General features: G+C 38.1%; 1 protein-coding gene across 1 annotated transcript in view; it reads right to left on the bottom strand.

Annotated features, from left to right (window-relative positions):
• PRR27 (proline rich 27) overlaps positions 1 to 9,934 on the bottom strand; it is a 34,102-nt gene extending 24,168 nt beyond the window's left edge. The window contains exons 1-3 of the mRNA XM_055434965.2: positions 9,925 to 9,934; positions 7,200 to 7,258; positions 3,186 to 3,758 (exon numbers count right to left, since the gene is read on the bottom strand). Of these exons, the coding sequence (XP_055290940.2) occupies positions 3,186 to 3,758; positions 7,200 to 7,258; positions 9,925 to 9,934 (642 nt within the window). The remainder of the gene's footprint in view (positions 1 to 3,185; positions 3,759 to 7,199; positions 7,259 to 9,924) is intronic.
• Positions 9,935 to 13,089: the final 3,155 nt, after the last annotated feature.

Below are 13,089 nucleotides of genomic sequence, written 5' to 3'. Positions count from 1 at the left end.
TATGTAGAGCATTGGAGCATAAGGATGGCTCTTCAAACTTCTGGGGAGCAGTTCCATGCAACCATTTAATTGATCTTGATCTCTATCAGGAATAAGGGTACAAGAAGCAAAGTTTTACCTCCTTCTAGGAAACAACTACTAGGAGTATTCAATTAGTGGCAATACACTTTAGAAATTATTCACTGTTGAGTTTAAGCTCTCATTTGTCTTAAGCTTGTGCCCAGGTTTCAGAGTATCTTCCATGTACTTTGGAATCCTTCTTTTCCTTTTTCAAAATAGCCACAGCTCTAAAAGTTAGGGACAAAGGGCTTCTATTTTATTTTTTAATCATTGTTTTTAAGAATATTTACAGGACTATAATTTTGGTCAGAATAAGTAACAGAAACTGAATATACCCTCTTGTCTGAAATGAATTTAAAAAATATGAAAATATGAGAAGCAACTATTTCTCAAGATCTGAATATTAAGTTATGAAGAACAGCAATCCCTAAGAGACAAGAAGCAGAGGAAATGAACCCTATGATTGTCTTAGCTTACTGCTTGCATTGTTTCGAGGCCTTTGTGAAGGGAGATGGAGCTGGGAATCTAGGAAGACCAAGATAGCTAAAATTCACAGGGCAGAGAATCTGAAGGAAATAGGACAAAGACATAGACACAAAGATCTAAAAAGGTTATCCTATGCTTATAGCAGCGTTATTTACACTAGCCAAGATATGGAAGCAAGGTACATGTCCATCAATAGATGGACAAATAAGGAAGGTGTGATTATATATATATATATATATTAATATTCCATTGTAAATGTACAATGGAATATTAGTCATGCATGGACTGTAGCCCACTAGGCTACTCTGTCCATGGAATTCTCCAGGTAAGAATACTGGAGTGGATAACCATTCCCTTGGAGAAGGCAATGGCAAGCCACTCCAGTACTCTTGCCTAGAAAATCCCATGGATGGAGGAGCCTGGTAGGCTACAGTCTGTGGGGTCGCTAAGGGTCGGACACAACTGAGCGACTTCACTTTCACTTTTCACTTTCACACATTGGAGAAGGAAATGGCAACCCACTCCAATGTTCTTGCCTGGAGAATCCCAAGGATGTGGGAGCCTCGTGGGCTTCCGTCTATGGGGTCACACAGAGTCGGACACGACTGAAGTGACTTAGCAGCAGCAGCAGCAACCATTCCCTTCTCCAGGGGATCCTCCCATTCCAGGGATCGAACATGGATCTCCTACATTGCAGGCAGATTCTTTACAATCTGAGCAACCAGAGAAGCCCCATATGTATTAGTAGCTCAGTCATGTCTGACTCTTTGCGACCCCACAGACTGTAGCCTGTTGGCTTTTCTGTCCATGGGATTCTCCAGGCAAAAATACTGGAGTGGATTGCCATTCCCTCCATATTTATACCAATATATACAAATATTAGTCAGTTATAACAAAGAATGAACTTTTGCCATTTGCAACGATGTGAATGGACCTAGGAGTATTATGCTTAGTGAAATAAGTCAGAGAAAGACAAAGTCTATGTGTTATCAATTTATATGTGGAATCTAAAAATTAAAATAAAATACTGTATATAACAAAACAGAAAAAGACAATTATGAAGCACAAACTAGTGGTTATCGGTGGGGAGAAAGAAGGTGGGAGGGACAAGATAGTGGTATGGAATTAGGAGATAAAAACTACTATGTATAAAATAAATAAGCAACATGAATATACTGTACTGCATATGGCAATATAGTCAATGTTTTGTAATAACTTTACATGGAATAAAATCTTTAAAAATATCAAATCACATGATGTATACCTAAAACAAATATAATATTGTAAATCAACTATAAGTCAATATAAATAAATAAATAGGTTATCCTAAGATATGATGATACTGCCTCAGGTCAGGTCAAGAGCCATCTGAAAAGATGAAATGAAAAAATTTCTAGTGCTCAAAATGGCACAATATCTGGCAGGAAAAAACATTTTTTATCACACGTGGATGCTAAGTCACTTCAGTTGTGTCTGACTCTTTGCAACCTTGTGGACTGTAGCCTGCCAGGCTCCCTGTCCATGAGATTCTCCAGGCAAGAGTACTGGAGTGGGTTGCCATGCCCTCCTCCAGGGGATCTTCCTGACCCAGGGATCGAACTTGCATCTCTTATGTTTCCTGCATTGACAGGCAAGTTCTTTACCACTGGAACCACCTGGGAAGCCCTTGATCACACAGCCAGAGTAAAAAAGCTTAGTTTTCACAGGTCATATGCCTGAGCACTCAGAATAATTTGATCTCTGCAATGGGAAAAATTATCCTTAGGTCAAAATGTTTCTCCATTCCTGTATACTAAAGGTGAAAATCATAGCAACCTAACGATCTCCTAGAATAAATTCTTTCCCTCAATATCAGAAGCAAGGCAAGGCTGTCCATTTAATCAGTTTTACTGAATATTGAACTAAGCAATTTAAGCCAGTACTGTATACAGTATGTAATTGGATATAAATAAATGGTATAAACTGTATTCAGCTTGGAAGTTAAAATGTTCATCAACAAATGAATGGGTGAAAATTATGATATATCCATATAATCCAACACAAATTTGCAAAAAAAGAGACTGAACTATTGATATGCAAAACTACATGGATAAATCTCAGAATAATTATGCTGAGTGAAAGAAACCAGGCACAAAAGAGTATATACAGTATGATTCTGGAAATTGCAAACCAATCTGTACCAACAGAAAGTACATCAAGAACAGGAAAAAGGGGAGTGTGGGAATATTTAAAATAAACAAACAATAATGAAAAAAAAAGCAGTAGGATACTCCTGGCTATTGTGAATATAGTCTTATCTTGGTGTTTTTTTCATTGCTGTTCTTCAGTCACTAAGTCGTATCAGACTCTTTGCAACCACATGAACTGCAGCAAGCCAGTCTTTCCCTGTCCTTTACTATCTCTCTGAGTTTGTTCAAGCTCATGTCCATTGAGTCAGCAATGCCAATGAACCATGGGTGTATATACATGCCCAAACTTTTCAAAGTATACACTTTTAGTATTGGTAGCTTGTTGTATATCCTATCTCAACAAAGCTGTTCAAAATATCTCAGTGGATATATGTTTGTTTATGGAGAGACTGTTTCTTTCCTGCTACTATAAATCTTATGCATCACAGGACTAAGACTGAGGCCACTTACCTGGTCAAAAGAAATAGAAGACTGAGGTTCTGGGGCAGCGTGGGCAGCTGCTGCAGGCTCGGCTTCATCAGGCTCTATCACAGTAAGTGGTTGGACATCTGGGAGAGTGGGTGGGGGTGTAGTAGGTGGGACAAGAATCTCAACTATATATATATTGTCTGCAGAAGGCACAGCTTCATTAGGTGGGTAAAAAGGTCCCGCAGGTCTACTTGAGGCAGGAACAAGGAGGAAAACCCCAGTAGGAGGAGGTTGACGGGAAAAAGATCTGGGAAGACTAGCAATACTGTAGAGGGGAGCTCCAAGAGCAGTGAAAACCAGGGGGTTTGTGGGTACTGCTGTATCAGGATCAGGATTCGCAGGGTAATTGGGGAAGTTAGTCTTTGTAAGATAGACAGGAGGAGTGAAATCACTGTCTGGCATGGGATGAGGAATACTTGCAGAGGGGATAACTGGGTAAGGAATAGTTGCAGAGGGGATAACTGGGTAAGGAATAGTTGCAGAGGGGATAACTGGGTAAGGAATAGTTGCAGAGGGGATAACTGGGTAAGGACTGCCTATGTTGTCACTGTAATCCTAAAGGAGAGCAAAGTAGTCAATTAAAGATGATTACCTCCATCCTATCTCTATGTTACTTATGACTGTGATGACATTTAATGAGTAAAGATCATATTATATCATCATTTGGGCTTATCACAAAATCCCCAGGGACTAAAGACATTGCAATATAACCTCTCAGTGAATGTAGATTGTTCCTCAATGGTTTGGGGATACTTTGTCTTTCTTGATGGATTTTCAAGAACTTTTTAAAAGTATCAAATGAGTGCCTACTCTGCGCTGTCCATGTGTCATGTGTCCATGTGTATAGAACAGACAAGGTTTCTTTGCTTGGGCCAGGGTTGTTGTCTCCCAGGTAGGAAGCTTCTTCATTAAAATTTAAATTACTGAGTTAAAATACTTGCTCTTGGATCTTGGAGGTAAGATGCATGATACACAAGCAATAGACATTCCAGAGTGTTCACAGAGACAGACACGTAACAGTGATTCATATTGTGATCAGGGAGTTCTAATTCTTAGGATTAAAATCTTAAACTCTTGTAAGAAATTAAAAGTAGTATCTCATATTGTTTTCATTTTTTAAATTATGTTCTATTCCTTTGCCATATGTCTAATGGTATTTGGTTAAAACTGTACACATCTGGATCATATGTCTTGGCCTTTCCTTGATAGATTGTTGTGTTGATCTATTGCATACTTGTGGGTAGATATTAGTATTATTTTTTTAGTATTCTCCTGTCATCAGAATTGAGGCAAAAATGACAAAGAACTAAAAAAAAATTCTATTGGCAGTTAACTGATGAATGTCTTGGTGTTCTACAAAGGGATAATTTGAGTATTTGCTGCACAGAAGTCACCTAACACTTTGGGACATACTCCTTCTGCTAGTAATTCCTAGATCATGCTTTCTTCCACTATCCTTTCATATAGGCAAAATCTTCTCAGATTCATCAGTTATTTTGTTGAAGTAAACTCAGTACAATATTGTCATAAAATCTTGTTGAAGCGTGAGGAGGAAACCTGGGCATAGCAAAACTTATATCCACTATAAAGGGTGTATACTTGCTTAATGCTTCTGTTCATTGAAAAGACATAAAATCCTTACAGTAAATATGTTGCACACAAATATATTTAGACTTCATAAACATTTTTCTATCAAATATGAGTTTAATAGGATTAACATTTTAACAGCAATAGTAGTCACAAAATTGCATACTAAAATTCAGAGAGTTTTAAAATGTAAAATATACTTCAAGGTAGAAACAAATACATTTATGTGCGTGTTAGTCACTCAGTCATGTCCAACTCTTTGCAATCCCATGGACTGTAGCATGCCAGGCTCCTCTATCCACGGATTTCTCTAGGCAAGAAGAGTTTCCATTTCCTCCAAAATACATTTATACATAGATGAAAAAAGAAAGTTTTACCTCATCAATAAAGTGGAAGAATTTCTAAAACGAAGGAAAAAGTTAATTCACTATGGTTATTCATTATGGAGTTCCAGAGAGATAAGGAAAGAGACATAAGAAAGACTTCTTAAGTGAAAAATTCAAATAAATATAGGAAAACAGCAGAATGGGAAAGACTAGAGATCTCTTCAAGAAAATTGGAGATATCAAGGGAATATTTCATGCAAATATGGGCACAATACACAGAAGTAGCAAGGACCTAAGAGAAGCTGAAGAGATTAAGAAGAGGTGTCAAGAATACACAGAACACTATACGAAAAAGGTCTTCATGACCCTGATAACCATGATGGTTACCTAAAACCAGACATGCCAAAGTGTGAAGTCAAGGAGGCCTTAGGAAGAATTAGTAACAACAAAGGTAGAGGAAGTGATGGAATTTCAGCTGAGCTATTTCAAGTACTAAAAGATGATGCTGTGAAAGTGCTATACTCAATATGCCAGCAAATTTGAAAGGCTCAGCAGAGGCCACAGGATTGGAAAAGGTGTTTTCATTCCAATCCCAAAGAAAGCAATGTCAAAGAATGTTCAAACTACTATACAATTGTGCTTATTTCACATGCCAGAAAGATAATGCTCAAAATCCTTCAAGCTAAGCTTCAACAGTATGTGAACTAAGAACTTTTAGATGTACAAGTTGGATTTAGAAAAAGGACAAGAACCGGATATCAAATTGCCAACATCTTCTGGATCATAGAAAAAGCAAGGCAGTTCCAAAAAAATGTCTACTTTTGCTTCATTGACTATGCTAAAGCTTTTGACTGTGTGGATCAGAGCAAACTGTGGAAAATTCTTAAAGAGATGGCAATACCAGACCACCTTACCTGTCTCCTGAGAAACTTTTATGCAGGTCAAGAAGCAACAGTTAGAACTGGGCATGGACCAGCAGACTGATTCAAAATTGGAAAAGGAGTATATCAAGGCTGTATATTGTCACCCTGCTTATTTACCTTTATGCAGAGTACATCATAGGAAATGTCAGGATGGATGAAGCACAAGCTGGAATCAAGATCGCTGGGAGAAATAGCAACAACTTCAGATGTGCAGATGATGCCACTATAACAGCAGAAAGCAAAGAGGAACTAAAGAGCCTCTTGATTAATATAAAAGAGGAGAGAGAAAAAGTTGGCTTAAAGTTCAACATTGAAAAAATTAAGATCATGGCATCTGGTCCGTATAGTAAAACTATGGTTTTTTCATTATTCATGTATGGATGGGAGAATTGGACCATAAAGAAGGGTGAGAGTTGAAGAATTGATACTTTTGAATTGTGGTGTTGGAGAAGACTCTTGAGAGTCCCTTGGACTGCACGTTGATCCAACCAGTTAATCCTAAAGAAATTAACCCTAAATATTTACTCGATGAACTGATGCTGAAGCTGAAGCTCCAACGCTTTGGCCACCTGATGCAAAGAACCAACTCATTGAAAAAGACCTTGATTCTGGAAAAGATTGAAGGCAGGAGGAGAAGGGGGTAGCATAGGATGAGGTGGTTGGATGCCATCACCAACTCAATGGACATGAGTTTGAGCAAACTCTGGGAGATAGTGAAAGACAGAGAAGCCTGGAGTGCTGCAGTCCGTGGGGTCATAAAGAGTCAGACATGACTTAGTGACTGAAAAACAAACCAGACCTCCAGCAATGGGACTTCACTTCCAGAGGAAGCCTAATCCAGTTTTGTATAATTTGAAGATGCAGACTATTAAGATCATCTGCCTGGAATTCTGGTTCCCTATAATTTTCTTCTCCTCCGACCCACTGCCTTTCTGAATTCACCTCTTTTCCTGATTCTTATTCATTTTCAGATTACACAACTTTTATTATTTTGGTGTCTGAAAATTTCTTTTGAAAAGTTTGGCACAATAAACTGCATACTCATTAACATGTCTGCATCATTATCAAAACTATAACTACAATATGCAATTGTAGAATTGCTGTCTACAACTATTTGATGATTATACTATTGCTGCAATTTTAAAAGTCCATTTACTTACCCTTGCAAAAGAAACATATATGAGGTAGGCCCAAAGGAGAAATTTCATGTTGGTTGACCCTATGAACATTAATGTTATAAATTGATTGTTTCAGAAAACATACAATATATTTCATATTTTTCTTCTATAGAATAATAAAAGTATCTATGGCTTTATTAGTCTGACTAGGAAGAATCTTCACAGAGAATTTGGTCACCTTGTTCATCTACTGTCAGCATGACCTAATGTGAATGACACAAAAGCCAAATTTATCTTCATAGCAGATATCTTTCAATGACTAGGATTTCTTGAAGTATTACTGTTTTCATGTCCTATTGATACTGACATGGCTTATTTCCTGATTTTGCATTTATTTTTGTTCTTTGTGTACAAGGAATTTCAGAGTCAGATATCTTGCCCATTTTTAGAACTCTATAGGGTGTTGTGGCACCTCATTTGGGTGAACTTACTTTATGTCTGGTTTTATCTTTTTTTCTAGCCTTATTTTTTCCTCATCAAAATCTTTTTAACTTTTCAAAAAAATCCTGTTTTACCTATTTTGCAAGCTGCCTTAAGTCATTTTAACATGGGTCATATTATAAACGAACAAGAAAAAGAAAAGCATTCACCAATCAAAGGAATCTTTCCCAAACTGTTTAGAGTATCAAAATTTCCCTCTGTTATATTTTAATGTTTTGTAAAGAAAAATGAAAAATTTTAATTAGCTAAACAAAAAATATAATCAATTTATACCTGAGACAATATTTTATCCCTCATTATAGTCTAATTATTTTTAAAGTAGCCTTTACCTCACTGTGGACTTCCCTGGTAGCTCAGTGGTAAATAACTAGCCTGCCAATGCAGGAGATGTAGGTTCAGTCTCTGGGTTGGGGAAGATACCCTGGAGAAGGAAATGGCAACCCACTCCAGGATTCTTGCCTGGGAAATCTGAGCACTGGGCAAGCTAGTCTATGGGGTTACAAAAGAGTCAGACATGACTTAGCAACTAAACAACAATACCCCATTGTAGAGTACTAAAGATTAACAATGAAAAGTTAACTATTGATTGTCTTTCTGAATCACTCCATGTATCCCTATCTGAGTTTTTGAAATAGGAAGATTTGATTGGCTGCAGTCAATTTCCAAAGACAAATTATATGGCAGTTGTCTAGTTTGCTATATCAATAATTGTCATATTGTCTAATAATTATTTGATAACTGACATATGACAGTTGAATAATTTAGAAGAACCTCTTCCTTACCTTACTATTATTTTGGGAACCTATCAATTTGATCATATGTTACGGCCAAAATCTATAAATAAAGATAAAATAAATTATGTCAGAAAATGCACATTTACATTTTTTGATGTGCTTTTAAAAGAAATTCTACGTAAGTTGTTTAAATAATACCAACTTAAATTATTATTGTATTGTATTATAATCAGTTCAGTTCAGTTCAGCTGCTCAGTGCTGTCCAACTCTTTGTGACCCCATGGACTGCAGCACACCAGGCCTCCCTGTCCATTTCCAACTCCTGGAGCTTACTCAAACTCATGTCCATCCAGTCAGTGATGCCATTCAACCATCTCATCCTCTGTCATCTCCTTCTCCTCCTGCCTTCAATCTTTCCCAGCATCAGGGTCTTTTCCAGTGAGTCAATTCTTCTCATCAGGTGGCCAAACTACTGGAGTTTCAGCTTCAGCATCAGTCCTTCCAATGAATATTCAGGACTAATTTTCTTTAGGATGGATGGGTTAGATTACCTTGCAGAGATGTTTGCATTATATTTTAAATTAAATTTGACCTTTTTCTTAACATGACAACTATTAATTTAATGAAGCTTAAATTATGACCAACCTAGATAGTATATTAAAAAGCAGAGACATTACTTTGCCAACAAAGGTCTGTCTAGTCAAGGCTATGGTTTATCCAGTGGTCATATATGGATGTGAGAGTTGGACTGTGAAGAAAGCTGATCGCCGAAGAATTGATGCTTTTGAACTGTGGTGTTGGAGAAGACTCTTGAGAGTCCCTTGGACTGCAAGGAGATCCAACCAGTCCATTCTAAAGGAGATCAATCCTGGGTGTTCACCAGAAGGACTGATGCTGAAGCTGAAACTCCAATACTTTGGCCACCTCATGCGACGAGTTGACTCACTGGAAAAGACTCCGATGGTGGGAGGGATTTGGGGCGGGAGGAGAAGGGTATGACAGAGAATGAGATGGCTGGATGGCATCACCGACTCGATGGACATGAGTCTGAGTGAACTCCGGGAGTTGGTGATGGATAGGGAGGTCTGGTGTGCTGTGATTCATGGGATCGTAGAGAGTCAGACACAACTGAGCCACTGAACTGAACTGAACTGAACTGAAATGCATTAGCAATTCTCTTAAAGAGAAATAAATATTTCTTCTTCATAAAGAATGTAAAAATAAAATTTTTGTTCCTTTCAGAAAAATTGATAGCTAGTAAAAGATAATAGAACTATAATTTTAGACTCCTTAAAATAAAAACATCAGAAATGGAAAAGTCCCAGAGGTATCAGCATTTAAAAATCTCACCAGGGTATCATTGCCTCAATTCACTTATCTACCCATATATCACTTGTGATTTATTATTTTTGAATGCTCCAAAAAGGAACAAAAAAAGAACATTTATGACCCATTCAAATTATGCTTTTTATCCTCTCTTTTCCTCAGATTTTATTTTTTTTTCAAATAGATTTAAAGTGAGAAGGGCTTACTTGACCCCATTTTTCAATCCTTCAGAAGAACATGAGAATTCCTCAGTAGAAACCCTTCCTTCTCAGGTTTATGTGAACTCTTAAGTCCAGTCTACACCTGGAAAAATTATTGTTACGTCTCCTCTCATGCAGCCTTGAGGTGAGAATTTAAGTGTTTCGTGGTTAGACTTACATAACACCCTCTCCAGCCTCTCCAAACCAGGCAAGAATATAAATATGCCATGCATTTATGCACTGATGGTGGTTTAGTCCCTAAGTCCTGTCCAGCTCTTTGCATCCCCATGGACTATAGCCCACCAGGCTTCCCTGGGATTACTAGAAATGGGTTGCTGTTTCCTCTTGCAGGCAACACACTCTATTAAAATTTATCTAACTGAGACCCACTAGAGAATACTTTTTTTTTTAAAAAAAAAGCAAAAACAAAATACCACTCTTTAAAAATGTGAGCATCTTAATAGGGTGTGTGTGGCAGGATGGGGGAGTGTGATGCCATGTTTCCAGGATGGAAACTAATGTCCAGTCTTAATCTGGACAATGTCCCTCACTTCCTTTCTTATAAGAAATCCTTAATCTAATGTTTCTTCTTTTGCTTGAAATAAATCAGCATTAAAACTAAAAAAATAAAAACCTATCAATTTGGCTGATTTGAGTGTAAATTACTTGCTTATTTCAGAACCATTAAATTAGGGAAGTTTAAATGTAATTCCAAAACGCACTTTGCAAATATGTATTAGGTGTGTGCGTACTAAATCGCATCAGTCGTGTCTGACTCTGTGTGACCCTACGGACTGTAGCCCACCAGGATCCTCTCTCCATGGCATTCTCCAGGCAAGAATACTGGAGTGGGTTGTCATGCCCTCCTTCAGGGAATCTTACCAACCCAGGACCCAGGGATCAAATCTGCATAGGCAGGTGGGATTTTTACCACTGGAGCCACCTGGGAAGACCAAATATGCACTACTTGACTGATTTTTTGGCATCAATTGGTAATTGCAATGAAGAAATCTTATGCTTTAATTCATTTTAAGTATGGAATACAATTTAAAAACAAATAGTTTAAAAATTAACAGTATGGTCTCTCTTCTTATGTTCAGTTCAGTTCAGTCACTCAGTTGTGTCCGACTCTTTGCGACCCCATGAACCACAGCACACCAGGCCTTCCTGTCCGCCACCAACTCCCGTAGTACACCCAAACCCGTGTCCATTAAGTCGGTGATGCCATCCAATCATCTCATCCTCTGTCGTCCCCTTCTCCTCCTGCCCTCAATCTTTCCCAGCATCAGGGTCTTTTCCAATGAGTCAGCTCTTCACATCAGGTGGCCAAAGTATTGGAGTTTCAGCTTCGACATCAGTTCTTCCAATGAACACCCAGGACTGATCTCCTTTAGGATGGACTGGTTGGATCTCCTAGCTGTCCAAGGGACTCTCAAGAGTCTTCTCCAACACCACACTTCAAAAGCATCAATTCTTCAATACTCAACTCTTTTTGTAGTCCAACTCTCACATCCATACATTACTACTGGAAAAACCATAGCCTTGGACAAAGTAATGTCTCTGCTTTTGAATATGCTGTGTAGGTTTGTCATAACTTTCCTTCCAAGATGTGAGAGTCTTTTAATTTCATGGCTGCAATCACCATCTGCAGTGATTTCGGAACCCCCCAAAATAAAGTCAGCCACTGTTTCCACTGTTTCCCCATCTATTTCCCATGAAGTGATTGGACCGGATGCCATGATCTTAGTTTTCTGATTGTTGAGTTTTAAGCCAACTTTTTCACTCTCCTCTTTCGCTTTCATCAAGAGGCTCTTTAGTTCTTCACTTTCTGCCATAGGGGTGGTGTCATCTGCATTTCTGAGGTTATATATTCTCCAGGCAATCTTGTTTCCAGCTTGTGCTTCCTCCAGCCCAGTGTTTCTCATGATGTACTCTTCATATAAGTTAAACAAGCAGGGTGAAAATATACAGCCTTGAGGTACTACTCCTTTTCCTATTTGGAACCAGTCTGTTGTTCCATGTCCAGTTCTCACTGTTGCTTCTTGACCTGCATACAGGTTTCTCAAGAGGCAGGTCCAGTGGTCTGGTATTCCCATCTCTTTCAGAATTTTCCACAGTTTATTGTGAGTATTACAAATATGCATTACCTACCAAAATGGTTATTATCATTAAAACTTAGAAGAGCCCCTCCATCCTGTGAATTTATTATTGACCACAGTATCTCCATTTATACATAGTACTGAATAAGAAATGACAATTAGATATTGTTCTGGTTGGCAATGCTCAAGTCATCATCAGAGCAACATGAAGTGATTTAGCTTGATACACTCTTGAATCATAATAGTGGCTGCAGTGTTTATTCAGAGCAAGAGAATCCTTTCTTCAAGTGCATAATATTCTCTCTGTGGAGTCGATTTTACGAAGCCAACTACTAAAGACCTCATAGAAGGAAAATATGTACTCATATACAAACATAAAATATTTTCCTCATCTTATTCTGAACTATTACATATGTCTGGCATTCAGTAAAAAGAGTTACAAGACACACAGAAAGTCAAGAAAAAATTATGAAGATAAAAAAGAAGCCATCAGACCAGAGTCAGTTATACAGATGTTGGAATTCTCCTTCAGGGCATCTTCCCAACCCAGGGATCAAACCCAAGTATCCCACACTGCAGGTGGATTCTTTACTATCTGAGCCACCAGGGAAGCCCACGTGTAAACTTCATTGACCCTCTATTTCTGTTACACTGAAAATTAGTATTATTAAGTCCATTACTTTGTGAGTCAACAAGTTAGGAAATCTGCAGATTATGTTTGACAGGTGGAGAGAATAGACATGAATAAACATGAGAGTACTCTTCTGTTATGTACAGCCTAATATCCACAAATAAGGATGGCATAACCGACTTGATGGACATGAGTTTGAGTGAACTCCGGGAGTTGGTGATGGACAGGGAGGCCTGGCATGCTGCGATGCATGAGGTCTCAAAGAGCTGGACACGACTGAGCGACTGAACTGACTGAATATCCACAAATAGTAGGTGACTTCAGAATACAAATAGAGCAGAACATATCTTGCTATTTTGTAGTAATGGAAATAGGATACTTTATACTTTGTTATTGACTGCTATGCTCTTGGAAATGTCAAGATGTTTAATTTACAAGAGA

The sequence above is a fragment of the Moschus berezovskii genome, chromosome 5 (genome assembly GCF_049115385.1).
Source record: "Moschus berezovskii isolate FMDL1 chromosome 5, NW_MosBer_1.0, whole genome shotgun sequence".
NCBI lineage: Eukaryota > Metazoa > Chordata > Mammalia > Artiodactyla > Moschidae > Moschus > Moschus berezovskii.
Note: the sequence above shows the minus strand (reverse complement) of the source record. Positions and strands in the feature narration are given on the sequence as shown.